This window comes from Bemisia tabaci, chromosome 10 (genome assembly GCF_918797505.1).
Source record: "Bemisia tabaci chromosome 10, PGI_BMITA_v3".
NCBI classification, from domain to species: domain Eukaryota; kingdom Metazoa; phylum Arthropoda; class Insecta; order Hemiptera; family Aleyrodidae; genus Bemisia; species Bemisia tabaci.
Window position 1 is genome coordinate 15,621,145 of NC_092802.1, and position 16,386 is coordinate 15,637,530.

General features: G+C 35.2%; 2 protein-coding genes across 2 annotated transcripts in view; one reads left to right on the top strand and one right to left on the bottom strand.

Annotated features, from left to right (window-relative positions):
* Nucleotides 1-16,386, bottom strand: part of LOC109037768 (solute carrier family 25 member 35) — a 58,740-nt gene that overhangs the window by 23,044 nt on the left and 19,310 nt on the right. The gene's annotated exons all lie outside the window — the stretch shown is intronic.
* Nucleotides 1,512-15,326, top strand: Gnf1 (germ line transcription factor 1). Its single transcript, XM_019052548.2, has 13 exons — nucleotides 1,512-1,782; nucleotides 3,192-3,354; nucleotides 4,335-5,020; nucleotides 6,236-6,569; nucleotides 7,927-7,995; nucleotides 8,789-8,935; nucleotides 9,655-9,878; nucleotides 10,736-10,906; nucleotides 11,777-11,931; nucleotides 12,472-12,589; nucleotides 13,162-13,307; nucleotides 13,747-13,960; nucleotides 14,330-15,326. The coding sequence occupies exons 1-13, from the start codon at nucleotides 1,774-1,776 to the stop codon at nucleotides 14,657-14,659; spliced, it is 2,766 nt and encodes a 921-aa protein (XP_018908093.2). The 5' UTR covers nucleotides 1,512-1,773; the 3' UTR covers nucleotides 14,660-15,326.

A 16,386-nucleotide genomic window follows, 5' to 3' on the forward strand; every position in this document is an offset into this window, starting at 1 on the left:
AATACGATCAGACTTTAAATATTGAACTAAATACGCAGTCCACATTTTGGAAGGGAAAGACGGAGCATTATATAATAATTTTTAATGATATATTTACCAGATCTTTGTGCTACAGTTTTGCCTTTGCGCTTAAATCATATACATGTATTTAGGCTCGTGATGTTACAGATTTTCTGTCGAATATTTCAATTTTTAGAAAGACGAACGGTCGTCGCTTTCATTCCAAATTCCGTACGATCCACTAGGATCGGTTTTTGAAAATTTCGCGCTTAAACGTAAAAATTAGATTTTCAACAGGAAAAAAGTAAAAAAAATCCAACAATTAAAGGGCAACTCATTAGAATACGTTTAATGACTCTCTACAAACCATGCTCAAAGACTTAATTTTGTTGCAATATATCGAGGGCCGGCAACGTTTTTATACATTTAAATCATTAGTTTTTTGGAAAATTGACAATGTCGCGATGATGATCAGTATTTGCTTATTTCATCAGCATAATAGAAGACGCTGAAAGTAAGTTAGGGTGTAAAGAAACAATCAATGCTTCATCTGTCGCATTCTACGGACCACTGAACGAATTTTATATTGTAACGCCTGGATCATGCAACTATTCGGGCTCCATGGATGTACGATTTGCATACACATGGAAGGGAAGGCGTTTTTATTTCAGACCCAACCGCCTGCGCCTCTCCAGCTGTGTTCAGTGGCGCGAGTAAATGAGAGGAGTCAAATCAGTCAGCCAAAATTTGGAAACATCAAAAGATCATATCATTGTTAGTACGGAACGTGGATGGTTTTTTTTTCTTTTTATTTTATTTTTTCCTTACTTTCATGCTCCCCTCGAGGGTAGAGGGGAAGTATTGTCATCAGCCCCCCCCCCCCCCCCCAAAAAAAAAATTAATTAAAATTTCATGATTTCCAGGCGTTTTAAGGTACATAGAGTCCAAAAAACCACACTTGAAAAAATGCGTGTCCGTTCGCTAGACGTACTTTTTTTTTTTTTTTTTTATTTTATTTTATTTTATTTTTTTTTTTTGGGGGGGGGGGGGCTTTCAATTCTTTATTTATACTTCCAACTAAACCGAAGGTATGATAGCTGGAAGATTATTAGAGATCGTTATCTATTACCAGTTGAAGGCAAGTATAATATTTCCAACCTAACTTAAGATTAATTTATCTCCTAAAATGGTCGCAACTTGAGTTTCTTATTCCTATGGACGTTACAGTGAAAAAAAAAAACATTATTTTCTAGGATATTCCACGTAGTGATGCTTGTTGATTTTTCCTAAAACAAATAAAGTAGTGTATACTCTACTTTATTATTAGAATGTTCCAAGATCATTGCTTTGGCTAGGATTATTTACCAGTTTCAAAAGAATTAATCAATAATCCTGCTAGCTGCGGACAGTTTTCTCAGGAGCGCAAATTTGAAAAGCGCGCCTTTTTGGAATGGTGAGTGGAGGGGAGGAGCCCGCGAAAGTTGTAGACCCATAACTGCCACTGCCATAACCTCACTTTTTTTGTGTGATGTAAATAAATTCCAAAAATTGAACGCATGGTATTGACGCATGCAGTCCATCGCGAAATTGAACAATTTATTTTCTCCCTCTCGTACCGGTGTGTATCAATTATTAGATAATCAGATCGCTGAAAAATCTGTTTTTATCGAATGTCAAGAAGATTTTCGATTCCAAATGCAACTGTAAGTTGATCAACTTGGTTAGTCAGAAGAATAAAGGTTATCCTTGGATTACCCTTTGTTAGAGCTCAACATGTCGAAGGTATATACTGATTTTTTACTGATCCTCTCTCTGTCTTCTTTTTTTGATTTATCAACAAGTATTTCCTCTTAGTGGATGTACTCTTAAATATCCCTAGACCAGTCGAACGCCAGGTGACCCTGACATTTTGGTTTCCCACAATCAAACCCTTCACACATGTACAAAAGGTTAAATCATTGTATATACTTCACTAATCGGATCATTGATGGAACGTTATCACTAGTCAGTGAAGCCAGACTAAACTCTCACGTTTGAATATACGTGTGTGATTGCAGAATGGTCGAGTTACTAAAATATTTTTAGTTTTTATTTTCAACCCAGCTATACTGTCCGGCTAATAATATGCTGATCTTTTTTACTTTTGCTATGAATCGGCCCTATTGACTTTTCAGCACCTAAATAATTATCGTAACTCATTCAAGACTTTCAAAAAACATCTGAATTTATCCTTGGAGTAGATTTGGAATCTGGTACATTGTTGATGTCACTGTTTAGACGACAATGTAAAAGATTTGCAAGGAATAGCTGTATATCGACGGTGAAACTGCCAGACCACATATCTTGTTTGCCACGCTGCAGACTTCTTGTCATTCTTTATTTTTCAATGAAAAACCACTCAACATCAGTTCTGGAAAACTTCTTTACTTACCTTTTCTTCTTTGTGCAAAGATAACTCTGTGAAAACTTCAAGGAATGATATTGACTCATTCTCCTTCAATTAATGAAATAGGAGTGGAGATTTTTAAACACCGCAAATGAGATACGTGGTCTGGTAGTTTCATCGTTGGTATGTTAAACCTAGAATCAGTCGTTCATGTCAAGCAAGCTTATAGTATTTTTGAGTGCGACAGATCTGCTGTTTTCATTTGTGCATTTATATAACATGTTCTAATCTGTGCAGCTTGTTAGCTATTTAAGGAATGCTGGGTCTCAGTATCAGAGCAATGAAGTTTGGGAAATGGCACATAGGTGCCCATGAGCCCTTAATAGCAGATACAGGGTGAATGTGTAGTTTCCTCTTGCCTAAAACGTTAGTGGAGATACACATTTTGTAGAAAGACACCACAAGATGACTCCTGCTGGATAATGGGGTATCTACCGAAGAGTTCTCATCTGCACTTTTTCGAAGACCGCACAAACTTGAATGTATTTAATAGCCGCCAATCCATCCATCTTCTGTGAGCAGAAGTTAATTCTCAACTCTGTCGTTAATCCTTATGGATTATGAAGGGGGGGGGGAGGATGAAAACTTCATATTGAACTTACAAAACATAGTTTGCCCTAATCAGGACTAAGCGAAGAAGGCATCGCTCTTTGAGATACCGTGCCAATTTTACTTACTTTTCTCTTGGTCCCTTTCATTTATGTAAATACCTGCCTAAATCTTCTAATCCAAATTTTGTTTTCAGGACATCCGGTCCTTTTTCAATGCCAGTCCTAAAGCTGCCACAAGTAAACTATCAAGTAAAACCAATGGTATCGCTAATACAAAGAAGAAGAAACGGGCTGTAATTGAATCAGACTCGGATGAAGAAGCAACTCCAACTGTTGTCAAGAAACCCAAGCAAAATGGTAGTTGTAACTCGAATTTTCCTCTTTTGTTGCCAAAATCTCTAGTTTCAAGCAGAGCAAAGCTTTCATTTTGCTTTTATGAACAAATTTAAGTCTTGCAAATGAAGTAGTTGAAATACTTTGCAAAATCGTGGAGATGGTTGGACCCCTCTTTGCATTGCAGGTCATCAAAGACATTTTTTTTTTTTTTTTTTTTTTTTAAGATAACGAAATATTTATTAATTTTGTTACTAAGGTGGAACTATTATTGGATAGATAATGGCCAGGCCTAAGAATACATGTTAAGATCATCAAGGACATTTGTAAAAGTATTTCTCAGAGAATACACTGAAGTTCTGAAAATTTGAAGGAAAATTGGGGTTTTATTTTCATTTCAAAGCATGTATTCCTCTGTTGAAGCTCTCACAGTGGGTAGTTTTTGAAATGTAGAATATATTCGAAGGTATTCTAGGTAGGTAACAGTTGTAAGAAAAATTTTCCAAAGTTTATGAGAAAATCCTGAAATATTCAAAATTCACACCGTCAAGATCGTGAAACTATAAAAGCCTGTATCTGAGTTTGTGATGTTACAGATTTCCTGTCTCATTTTTCTGTTTGAAAAGATGACTGACTATTATCACCTCGTAACAGACTTAGTCAACAAGTGTTGCAAGTTTGGGTCTGAAAGTGGCCTTTTTAACCATCCCACATCCCTTGTCAAATATCATGGAAATTTCCAAAATTCATCCAAAAAATTTCAGGGAATTTCTTTTTATTATGTGGCAACCTTTTCAAACAATATGTGATGATTTTTCTGTGTCCTCTTAAAGATATTCTCTGAAAATTTTATTAAATCTGCTCAGTATTATGCCAAAAAATGGAGCAGGAGCAGGAATATCCAACGTTAATCATGTATGCATTTTTATTTCATTGTTTCATCAATGTGTTGGTTTCAATGCATAATGCACACTATCTAAAAATGTAATTTGTTTTTTTCACAGAAGTCAAAAAGAAAACCGAGACTACTTCAAAGTATTTTCCAGCAAGTGCGAAAGATGTCTTTGGTAGCGCTCCAGTAAAACGAGTTTCTAGGAGCCCCGTCAAGAAGAAAGCGAAGACGGATGAACTGAAGATCGAAGAGCATGATGATTCCGATTTTGAAGCTGCCCTTCTACAGTTAGATGTAACAGAGCAATGGTGTTATAATCAACTAATGAAAACAAGCAGCAGTCACAAAAATGGTGAATCATCAAAGACTGCATCACCAGAAAAATCCAAGGAATCACCTTCTAAACCCAAGGAATCACCCTCTAAACCCAAGGAATCACCTTCTAAATCTATTGTCAGGAAGGATGAAAGGAAAAAGGAATCACCGAGTAAAACTGATTCACCAAAACGAGAGTCTAGCCGTATCCGTAATAAGTCTGAATGTTCTACAAAGGAGTCACCCATTAAAAAAGAGTCTCCACCAAAGAAGAGAGGCTCTTTGAAAAAGGAAGTGATTTCTGAAGATGAGGAAGAGGACGACAGAAAAGTGTCTCCAGCTAAGAGAAACTCCCTCACTAAGAAAGAAACTTTGAAGGAGAGTCCTATGAAGAAGTTAGAAGTGCCTAAAGTTTCGTCTGAGTCAAAAGTCAGATCGAAATTACAAGCTTTCGCTAAGACTGGATCAAAATCAGTTTCAGAAGTAAGTATAGAGGTTAATGAATTGTCAAATTTTTTTTGGACGTTCATATTTTTGTTCACGAAAAAAAAGTAATGATTTTGGGTAATCAAGTTTTTTACACAAATAAAGGAAAATTTCATCTTGGAAGAATCGGTCCCTTTTCACAGATCCGGTCTCATATGTATGATTCTTATTTACCTTATCTTTTCAAGCTAGATTTCTAAAACTCAGCACAAAAATTGACAATTTTGGACTGTGTGTTAAAGATATTCTCTGAAATTTTACATGTGAATCTGTGTGTTAATTTCCAAGTAATCGTTTGTATTTGCTAACAAAATGATCATTTAAATTATTATCAGATCAACCAAATCATTATAATTTTAGTAAGTAGAAAGTATGAAAAGAAATCTTCTTTCTAGGTCCTAAAAGCAACTTCTCAGAAATATATTTTCCCATTATTCAGTAGTTTCATTTCTGTGCTGAGTTTTAGAAATCTAGCTTGAAAAGAGCAGGTAAATAAGAATCATACATTTGTGACCGGATCTCGGAAAGCTTGAACCTCATACTAAAAAGTAACAGTTTTTATCTCGGAGCTTCAGGATGCATATCTCTTTCAATTTTTGAGCTTTCAGGGTTAAATATGCGCCGAAATTTCCAGATTTTCTCTCTTTATGCACTTGCAAAAAGTCAGAAAAAATTTTCTTTCTCAGGAGATGGGGTCTCTTTTCTCAGATTTGGTCACTTTTGATACTGCTGCAAGCAAAAAATAATTCATCGATAATGTCTCCTCGTCAAAGCACTCAAATATCACTAAAACTCAAATGAAAAGTCATATTTTGTTCGAAATGAAAAAATAGTTTCTGTTTTTTTTTCTTTTGCGTCATTCTGAACAGCCAATGAGAAAGCGAATTCCAATTTTAGGTTAGAAAACAGCGTTGTCTTGGGCAACAACCTAAAAATGACTCGCCTCTGAGCACGTTACAGTTGTTGTATAACAATGTTACTGTAGGGGTTCCCAAATTTTGCGCGCGAAAATAAGCCCTGCCCCCACAACACAAAACAACTTCGAACAAAATGCGATTGTTGCTTGTTTTCCCTACATGTTGCGAGTGTTGCCTCCGAACAAAATACGACTGAAGTATCTTAAAGTTGTTCTCTGAAACTCCTCTAAAATTTACGGAAATGACTACTTTACTCATAAATTATTTGTAATGTTAAGTTTACTTTCATTTCCAGCCCGAAGCAAAGAGGGTCAAGGTAGAGGAGGAGAAGCAGTCTTCAATCAAGAAAGAAACACTCCTGTTTTCGTCAGAAACACCGAGCTCTCAAAGCTCCGGTTATGAAAGTTCAGGCTCTATCAGTTCTAGCACTCAACCTAGCTCTTCAAACCCTAGCACAGTGCCTACCCCCGTGCCTATCAATGATCAGTTATGGGTGGAAAAGTACAAGCCACAATCAGTAAAGCACATTGTCGGCCAGCAAGGACCCAAAAGTTGTGTTGCTAAACTTATGAATTGGCTGCAAAATTGGCACAAGAATCAGTTTGGTGGGAGGAAACTTGTCCGTCCGAGTAAGTTCCCTTCTAACTGACCCCGAAAAGTTCTCCAATATCCCAAGTAGCATTTCTCAATGGAAAAATTGCTATATATTGCAATTTAATCGGCGATAAAATCGCCAGGATCATCAAAATCTGAGCGATTATCTTCGATCTTATTGCGATAAAATCGCGCTTTTATTGCCGGACAATTTATTGCAATATTTTTTAAATAAAAAGCGCGATAAATAACGATTTTTAGCGATTTGTAGCGACTTAATCGCCATTTATCACAATTTTTAATGCGATAATATCTCGATATATTACCACCGATATAACTGCGATAACCAAGCGATAAAATCGCTATTTATCGCGATCACTGCTACTTGGGATATTGTAGTCAACAAATTCTCTCATTGGTCGTATTCAGAAACGTTTGGACTAAATTTTACCATCTAAAGTTTACTCCTCTCAAAGCTGTCCGCTCAGGGAGGAATAAGCAAGTTTCAAAATGGTTTTCACAATCTAGGAATCAGAAATTACTCTCTTTTAGCTCTGCTTTGATGATGGTTGGAAGCAGTGTTCCGCCTTCCCCCTAAAGTTTTAGGAGCCACCTCGGCCGGAAAGCCCAATTTTTAGGAGCCGAATTAAATTTTTGCATACGGGCCACCCCAATTGCAAGTTTAATCTGTCAGTTTTTTCTTTTTTTTTTTTTGGCGCCTAGATGGCCTAGTCCCCCCAATTCTCAGGTGCCAAGGCCTGATTTTTAGGCGCATTTGGCGCATGACGCCTGGGGAAGGCAGAACACTGGTTGGAAGCCTACCAAAAAGCACAAAAGAGCACAACAAAAATACAAAAATCAGGAGTGAGTCTCTTAATGGTTGTAAGATTTTTGTAAAATTTTATCAAAACTGATCGTGAGATGTTGATCTCCTCACCTTCCGAAGCTAAAATTCTATTGAATACTTCAAGGCCAGTCTAGCTGCGCATCATGTCGACTTTCTGTCTTATTTAATTTTTTCTAAGGACAAGACAACACTTTGCAATGAGGAACGATCGTTACTGTTTGTTAAGATGTTTTTGTTTGCTGCTTTCTACCCAGTCTGTACCAACATCTGCTAACAACTGGAAAAACGCATCTCGCGTGCTGTTATGATAAAGATGAAAAAGTAACTTGTTTCTGTGTTTTGTTTTAAGTGCTTGCTGAAGATGGGCTAAGCTCAAAATGCATCCAAGCCATTAAACCTTATTCAACAATATGCATGTTTCAGTATACTTTTTCATCTTTTCCATCTTTATCTGCTAACACTTCGAACATCAAAAGTGATGGATTAGAATTTCGGAACCTTGTCTTTTGATGTGGGATAATTGATAGAATTTATTTTCTTTACAGGTCCTTGGGCTAAAGATGATGATGGTGCCTATTTCAAAGCTGCGCTCTTGTCTGGGAGACCTGGTGTAGGTGAGTGCGGTGGTTATCTGACAATTAAAAAATGTGTAAATAGAATGTCCTTGTTTAGGTTTCCTCTCTTTATATTTATTTCTTTTAAAAGTCATCAGTGCAGTCAAAGTAACTGCCCCTTTCAGCATTTTTACAAAGTTGTTTTACTTATTGCTAAGTCGTAATAAACAAGAAATCTATGGAAATTTTGCAAGTTCTCCATCTATTACCATGTAACTTATCAATAAACAAGCTGTAAGTATGACTTGCGCAGCAGTTAACAAGTCAGCTCAACCACTCTGTGGAGAACCATGTTTTTGCCAATTCGCAAAATTGATGGAGATGCATGTTGGCTAGAAATATCCCTGATGACCAATGATACAACCCATAACAAACTTTACAGGTTGCATAAAGTTTGAAAGTAATTTTTTACTGGAGCGTGCTTCTTCAAGTTACCATAATTTAACCTCATATAAATGCTTTGAATGCTCAGAAATATGATAGAATTGGGTGGGCTGAAGTCATTTTTAAGTCTCTGAAATTGGCAAGAACCCAGTTCATTTTTTTAAATATCAGTGTGGTGCTGAGAAGTCTTATCAATTTATGATTAATTACTTTCGATTATCTTCACTGCTTGTTTGTACTGCCATTTTATATTGAAAATGCATTTCCTTTTGAATAATCACTAATCATACATTCTTAGGCAAAGCATTATTTTCAGTTAGTTTGTGTATTTCTCTCTCTTGGAAATACATAAAAATTTCAAATGAAAAGAACCATCTCACAACAGTATATTCACTTCATCTTTTTTCAGGTAAAACAACAACAGCTCACTTGGTATGCAAAGAACTTGGTTTTGATATGGTTGAGTTCAATGCTTCAGATACTCGTTCCAAAAGGCTTTTGCATGAGGAAGTTACCGAATTACTCTCCAGCAAATCTTTAAATCCATATTTCTCAGGTAACGATATATGCCTTTTTAATTCTGTTTTATCAATTAAAACAGGCTCTCTGAGGGTGTAAAGAGCGTAATATTTGGAGATGCCTGAAACGCAATGTCTCCACCAAACAGGCAAATTTTGGAGGTACAGATAGCTCAAATCATAAAGTATAAAAACAACAACTAGTCGCTGAGATTTCACGTAATAAACATAGAAAAAGAACCCAAATCAAAAGTTAAAACAACGAAATAGAAAAATGTACGAGTTTAACTGTCAAAAATTTTTCCAGAAGAACTATGAAACCGATTACTGAAACTCAAGAAAACTTCAGATAGCTCTTTAAGACTTGACTTGGTGGAATAGGATCAAGGCTGCAGTCATTGCTGGTCTAGAAATGCTGGTAGTCCAAGAGAGGCTAATTTAACACCGTCGAAAGTTACTTTGAGGACATTAGCTCCCATAAGCTCTTAAATAAATTGAATTTCAGTTTGAAAACGACCTTTCTTGGAATAATGGCATTTTTCAGGAGACAATAGAAACTGCCTAACAGCCAGAAAAAGAGTGTTTCGATGCATGGAAATGAACATCATAAAAAATCTGAGTTGGGTCGTTTTTTAACTGAGAGATTCAATTGTACAAAGATAATTTCTAAAAATTTGGCTCCTTGGCCAAGGTGGCTCATGATTTCAGGAAAAGGGCAAAAATCATTTTCAGAAATAACTTTTCTATTTCTTTGCAGGTGGCAAGGCTGTTACAAGTAAACATTGCTTAGTCATGGATGAGGTGGACGGAATGGCAGGAAATGAGGACCGCGGAGGCATGCAAGAACTGATCCAGCTTATCAAAACATCTAAAGTTCCTATTATTTGTATGTGTAACGACAGAAGTCACCCAAAAATGCGGAGTCTCCTCAACTATTGTTTTGATCTCAGCTTCTCCAGGCCTCGAATTGAGCAACTGCGGGTAAGGATGAAACCTTGATGGATTTTTTCTTTTCTGCGAAAATTACTCAAAAAACTTTGAAGATTTTCACTAATTTTGTTTTTTATGTTTTGAAGACTTTGTATCAATCATCTTCACTCAATGAAAACTTTATGCAACCGTAAGAAATTAAAGAATGTTGTAAAAACTCAACAATTTTTTCTCTGCGCACGTAAACAGGGGATACTGTAATTTTTTTTTGTTCGTAAAGTCTCCTTTAATTTCTTGTAGAAAGAATTTTTATACCCACTATCTTTGGAAAGAATAGTATTTTTGTATTAAACAAACCTAACTCGCTGAAAGATAATTTTTTTGTACACATAACTCCATAGCCCTGTGTAAACTTGAAGAACCTGTGATGTATTGACTAGCATCATTTAGCACGATCAAAAAATTTAATGAAAAAGTCAGGGTCCAAATAGCACAAGACATCATCTGCAATTATCGAGGAATCCACTATAATTTTTCAGAATGTGCTGGGTTTTTGAAATCAGCTGTCTCTGTCCTATCAAATTTTTTTATTTGATTTGCAATTTGTATGTAGATATATTGCGTAAATCGCCACCAAAAAAAAGACAAAAAATCCATCCGTGCCTACAATTTTTGGGACCTGTTCACAATTTGATCTGGACCAGCTGGTTCTGCAATTGAGAACTATTTGCACATTTTGAAAGATGATTTTTTTTCAACTCTTGTTGTTTGTATGTAGTTTGCTCCAGGTTTTGGACTCAGATTGCTTTATAGATTTCTTCTCATCTGGCAATCTAAATTTTATATATTTCAGAAAAAAAATGTTATATCCCAGAATAATTAATTTTCCATTGTTACCTAATTTTCAGGGTGCCATGATGTCAATTTGCTTCAAGGAAAAGTTAAAACTCCCGAAAGATGTCCTCGATAATATTATAACCAATTGCGAGCAGGATATCCGATTGATTTTGAATCACCTTTCTATGCTTGCTGCAAACAATTTAACAGACATAGAAGCCATCAAAAAACACACAAAACTAGTAAGTTTTTCTAACTTTTCAAAGTGCCTTATCCCTTCATCAGGTTCAGAAACTTCACATGTATGTAAGTTTATACATTAGTGATTCACTTGAACATTTAAATTAAAAGACTCAATTACTCAAAGGCCCTCTAGTGTAAATTTGGTTAAAAAGGAACAATGATTTGTGCTAACATTTTCTGAAGTCGACAATTAACCAAATGTAAAAATGAATTCATCTAATCAACTTATAATTAGACTTCATTTTGCAATTAGGAACTACAGTTTCTGGCTCATCCTTAAAAACTTGTATGTGCGTAGGAAAACCAATAGCACGTACATTGTTTCTAAACTTAGCCAGGATTTGTAGTTCCAAATCGCAAAATGTGATCGAATTGAACCTTTCCCCCAAAGAAAAAAGTCCAAAGTGACCACAACATATGTTCATTTTTTTGTGTATCTGAATAGAATTGTTTAGCTCTCTCTGCATGTGAATATCAGACTTAATTGGTCATCAATTAGTGAATGGGATCTATCTCTAAGAAGGGTTTTGAAGAACGAAATCTCTATACTTTTGTATTCGCAGACTTACTATTTTTATTCTTTATTCCGTGCTTGCTCTCAATTGTGTCCTCCAGCTGAAATCAGCTGATAATTTGTGGCTCTGTCAATAAAGTCTCGTAGCACCTTGATACTTGGCTGCAATTCGTTTTATCCATAGCTGCCTTTCTAAAGTTTAGTCTAAATTATTACTTGTTGCTTTTCAATACTTTTATTTTAGATAGCTCCCCTCTGCAAAGAAACATCAAACTGAAAATGAGTCTCTTAAAAATATTTGGATCGATTTTTTACTTTATACATTAAACCACTATGTTTACTTACATTTTTCCAGGGACCATGGGATGTTTTACGGAAGGTGTTCTCTGCTGCTGATCACAAAACGATGAGCATTTACGATAAAAGTGACTTGTTCTTTCATGATTATAGTATAGCTCCATTGTTTGTGCAAGAAAATTATTTAAGCGTCGTCCCCAATTTACCAGACTCGTAAGTTTTTCTTCTGGTGTACCTCTTTGTGATTAAATTACTTATGGTTGCCCCAAGGGTTCTAAAAAAAAGTTCAAGGGATCTCAGCAACTGAGTATTTTTAAGGGAAAACAAAACTATTTATTTAAGAAAATTGTCTTAAGTGTGATCTAAATCAAAGAGAAGAATTTTATGTTCAAAGAAATTAACTTTATATCATCTTATAATCACCGAAAACCATAAGTAATTTTTCTTTTTGAAGAGACAGAATTTTATTATCAACCTATTATCGAGTATTGTTTGAAATCTTTTTTATTTTTGGAAGCGTTTGAAGTTGTATGATCATTGAATGTTTTGGGAAAGTTTTGGTCACTTATGTGAGTGTTGTTGTGTTTGTGACTGGACTGTGCTTCATTGTTGGAAGAAAGTTTTGATTAGTATCATGAGCATCTCTAATGTGTTTTGTTTCACTGAGTAAGGGATGTTGTAGTGATATTGAAGTAGGTTAAGTTCGATCGAGTCATATCATTCTTGATGGATCTCTTTTCTGTTGAAAATCAGAGCTAAAAAAAGCAAGCGAATGGCGCTGTTTGCAGATGCAGCTGAAAGTATCAGTTACGGTGATCTAACTGATAAAATTTTAAGATCCACCAACAGCTGGAGTCTATTACCAACCCAGGTTAGTAATCACTTCTTTATTTTTACGTTTGCGAATTTAATTACTTTCTCTATAGACTATATAATTTTAATTGGTGCTAAGGAAAAGAAAGAAAGCAGATGATGCTTCAAGAAATGTAATTTAAAGCTCCAAAAAAATCATTGAAAAAAAATAACCTATTTTTAATCGATAGCAAGTTATTTTCTCAGAAACTTTTTTAGAAAGGGCCGATCATAGAATTTTTATATCGGCACAACAATTTGGCAGAAAAATTGATTTAGCCAATTCCAGTGGTTGCGTTATACCAGACATAACTTGCATCAGTTTGCCTTTCAATTTTTTATCAATTTGAATTGTTTTTGCTGCTAAAAATCAGTCTGTGGCAGCTCAAATATCCTGCCTTTTCAGCGTTCTAATATTTTAGCCCTTTTTAACCAACTCTTTCATTTTGATTCTCTCTGGTTTAAAATAGACTTCACTTGGCTCTTCAGAGATGATGTAGAAAAGACTTCAAAAGAAAATCAAACCTGAAAAATAATTATTTTCTTTTCATTTTTATTGTTTTATGCATATTTTCCTATCTCCATTTTTAGGCTATGTTTGCGAGTGTAATTCCTGGTACCGTTCTTGAAGGGTACATTGGAAACAAGATTAATTTCCCAGCTTGGCTAGGAAAGAATTCTCGAAGGAATAAACTCGATAGATTTTTGCAAGAGATCCATCAACACACAAGACTGAGGTATGTATCACTTTTATTTTTCAATTTTTTTGGACAAATGGACCGAGTTTAACAGAAAGGAACCAAGCCGTATCAGCTATTGCCAAGTTTAACTGGGCAATTAAATTTTTTACAAGAGAACGTTTGTTCGGATTTCTTTGAAAATTTTAAGAAATTTGCTTCGTATCATGGAGAATTTTCACTGAAATTTGCATAACAATCCGCACAACCATTTTCATGTAAAAAATTAAATTGCCCAATTAAATTTGGCAACAGCTGATGTGGCTTGGTTCCTTTCTGTTTAACGTGGTCTAAATGTGATTATGTATTGTACTTAGATCTTGTTGAGTTACTATTTTAGAAATCTGTCATTATTTACCTTATTCCAAGTGTTCCCAGGAGTTGCAAAGTGTTCGTTCAGGTTTTTGAAAAATTAATTTCGCTCCTTTTGAATTTTCAGGGTCTCTGGCAGCAAGCAAGCAATAAATCTTGATTACCTTGTTTCTCTACGAGATCTAATCTTGCAGCCTCTGATCAGAAATGGCACTGAAGGAGTTCCGCAAGCCCTGGCTGCTTTGCAAAATTACGATTTAGTCAAAGAAGATCTAGAAAGTCTATTAGAATTGAGTCAATGGCCTGATAAAAAAGACCCCATGTCTCTCATTGAAAGCAAGGTAAGTATCAATTATAATAACACCTATGCCATTTGTGCAGTATTCGAAGTATCAATTTACGATGGTTTTAACCAAAACAATGGATAATAACCTTATGTCCAAATTTCAGATTGCAAAATTGTTTGTTTATTAACTTTAAGTACTCTTGCCCTTCTCTCTGTGCAAACCTGGGCGCTGGGGACTGAGGGAAACTGTCCGTGGACGCAGGAAATAGATGTGAAAGTTTTGAATTCTGTATCATGTGATTCAAATGCTTGTGCTTTGCCACATTGTGGTACTCCGGACAGATTTTCTTATTTTTATGTATGCTCTTGGTTATTTCCTCCTTCTTTTTTAATTATTTTTAACCTGTTACCATCGTTTTTCCAGACCAAAGCAGCATTGACTCGTGCGTACAACAAAACAGGACCTGCATGTCCCTACGCAATACCGAGTGTTAAAAAAGGCTCAAAGAGAGGCCCGAGTGATGAAACGGATGAGCTAGGTATCGAAGATGGAGACGCTGAAGGAGATGACCCTGATGATGAGGAAGATGATAATCTTGATGATGGAATGATTGTCGTCAAGAAAACCGCCAACAAAGGTGGGGCCTCCTCCTCGAAAGGAGCATCTACTTCAAAGGGGGCCTCTACATCGAGAGGGGCACCAAAAGCTGGTGCACGCGGAGGAGGAAGAGGAGGAAAACGAGGGAAAAAGTAAAAATTTTGAATGAAGAACTCGTATCTTAGGATGTTAAGTAGCCATTAACTAACTGCAAAACAAATTTTGAGGATCTTCTGAAGAAAGAATTTCTATTTTAGTCATTTTACCTTTCATAGCATTCTTTTTTGTATTTTATTCTGACAGTATATTCATAAAATCACAGTATAAACAAAGTTTCAACCACACTCTTACTCATAAAAATTAATTCACCAAAAAACAGGGCAAGAAAGCTTATGCAGAGCAGTTGATAAAATTTTAAAATATGGACAATAGAAGGGAATTTTGAAGTTTAATGCTAGAGAAGTAGATCTCTTAGCTAAATTTCTTCAGAGCCATTTATTTTTGAGGAAAGTCGCTGTATGTTGTCAGCTGTGAAAACTGAAGGAAAAAATCATGGTTTTCAACTTTTTCAAGTTTTAAAATGCTGCTCATTAAAAAGAGATCTCTACAAATTGAACCATATTTTTTTAAAAAGGAGGGTATCCTGAAAACTCAACCTGTGAAGTTTAGTGTAAATCAGGTCAAATTTTCCTTCTGCTCAAAAAAATTGTTTTCAACGTAAAATCTTCACTTCTCTAGGAAATTGAAAATTAAAGTTGTATGGCGATTAGCCGCTTCTTTTTGTTTTCTGTAAAAAAAATAATAAATTTGCTAAACAGATTCATTCTGAGTTGAAGTTTTATCAAAATTCTTTAAGAAGATTTTGTTTTTTACTCACGGTTGTCAGTCAAAAGATGCTGAAGTGTAGCGAAGTTTGACTGTATGAGGCATATTTGCAAATTTAAATATTGAAGCCAGACACTCAGGTTCAAAATTGTAAATTTTGTAAAAATTTATTATATTCCCTAATTTATTTATTCAGCAGCGCGGACCTGCGTTAATACCGGTGTTTTATTTTTTAACATTGTTATTAGACATGTAAGTGTCAATATGACAAATCCTGTGATCACTCTCATTAAATTAAGCTCTTTCCTCAGGAATGCATTTTATATTTCTATAATGGACCAGTAGACAACAAGCAAAATTAGCCACCACCATACATGTTTCCTAATCAACATTTTATGTAACTTATGATGGAAGCACTTAAACTTTCCATCTTAAAACTCATAAGTTAGCAAATAATGGTTTTTTGTCTCTATTAATTCACACCGCTCAACATTCTATGTAGAATATGATGGATGAGTCAAATTGAGCACTAGAGTAATTTCGTTGTACTTTATGATGGAAAAATTTTCCCGTGTATCAACTCTTTTTTTTTGAAAAAGATGAAGATATATTTTTATCAGAATAGGAAGGAAATTTATGTGAAACCAAGATCTAGTAATTTGCCTACGCATAGGTCGATTTAATTACCGAATTTGGCCCCTGTTGATTATGGGTTTTTTTTTCCAGCTTTGAATCAGCTTTTCCGAGTTTGAATTTTCTGTTTATGATGTAAATTACCAACGTTATTTCAATAATGAATGACAATTGTTTTTTCATATGTTCAACATGTTTTGCGGATAATTTGGATGCGAAAATATGCTCTTTAGTGCTTAGTTCCACACCCTGTCCAGAGGTCCATTAGCTTTTTCTTAGCTTGTTATATTTATGTAAGTTCCAATTTTTATCTCAAAATCTTCGTACACCTCAGAAGGAGATAATTTATTATAGTTAAGTCAAATGAAATGCTTAGTGCCCAGTACTGGTCAGTCGAATACCAGGTTTTAATTCCTTGATCTTGT

What these genes read in the sequence shown, in the direction of transcription:
- Gnf1 (XM_019052548.2), top strand. An exon ending in TTTAAATCCATATTTCTCAG is followed by an intron (nt 8,936 to 9,654) that starts GTAACGATATAT and finishes ATTTCTTTGCAG; the next exon opens with GTGGCAAGGCTGTTACAAGT. An exon ending in CATCAACACACAAGACTGAG is followed by an intron (nt 13,308 to 13,746) that starts GTATGTATCACT and finishes TTGAATTTTCAG; the next exon opens with GGTCTCTGGCAGCAAGCAAG.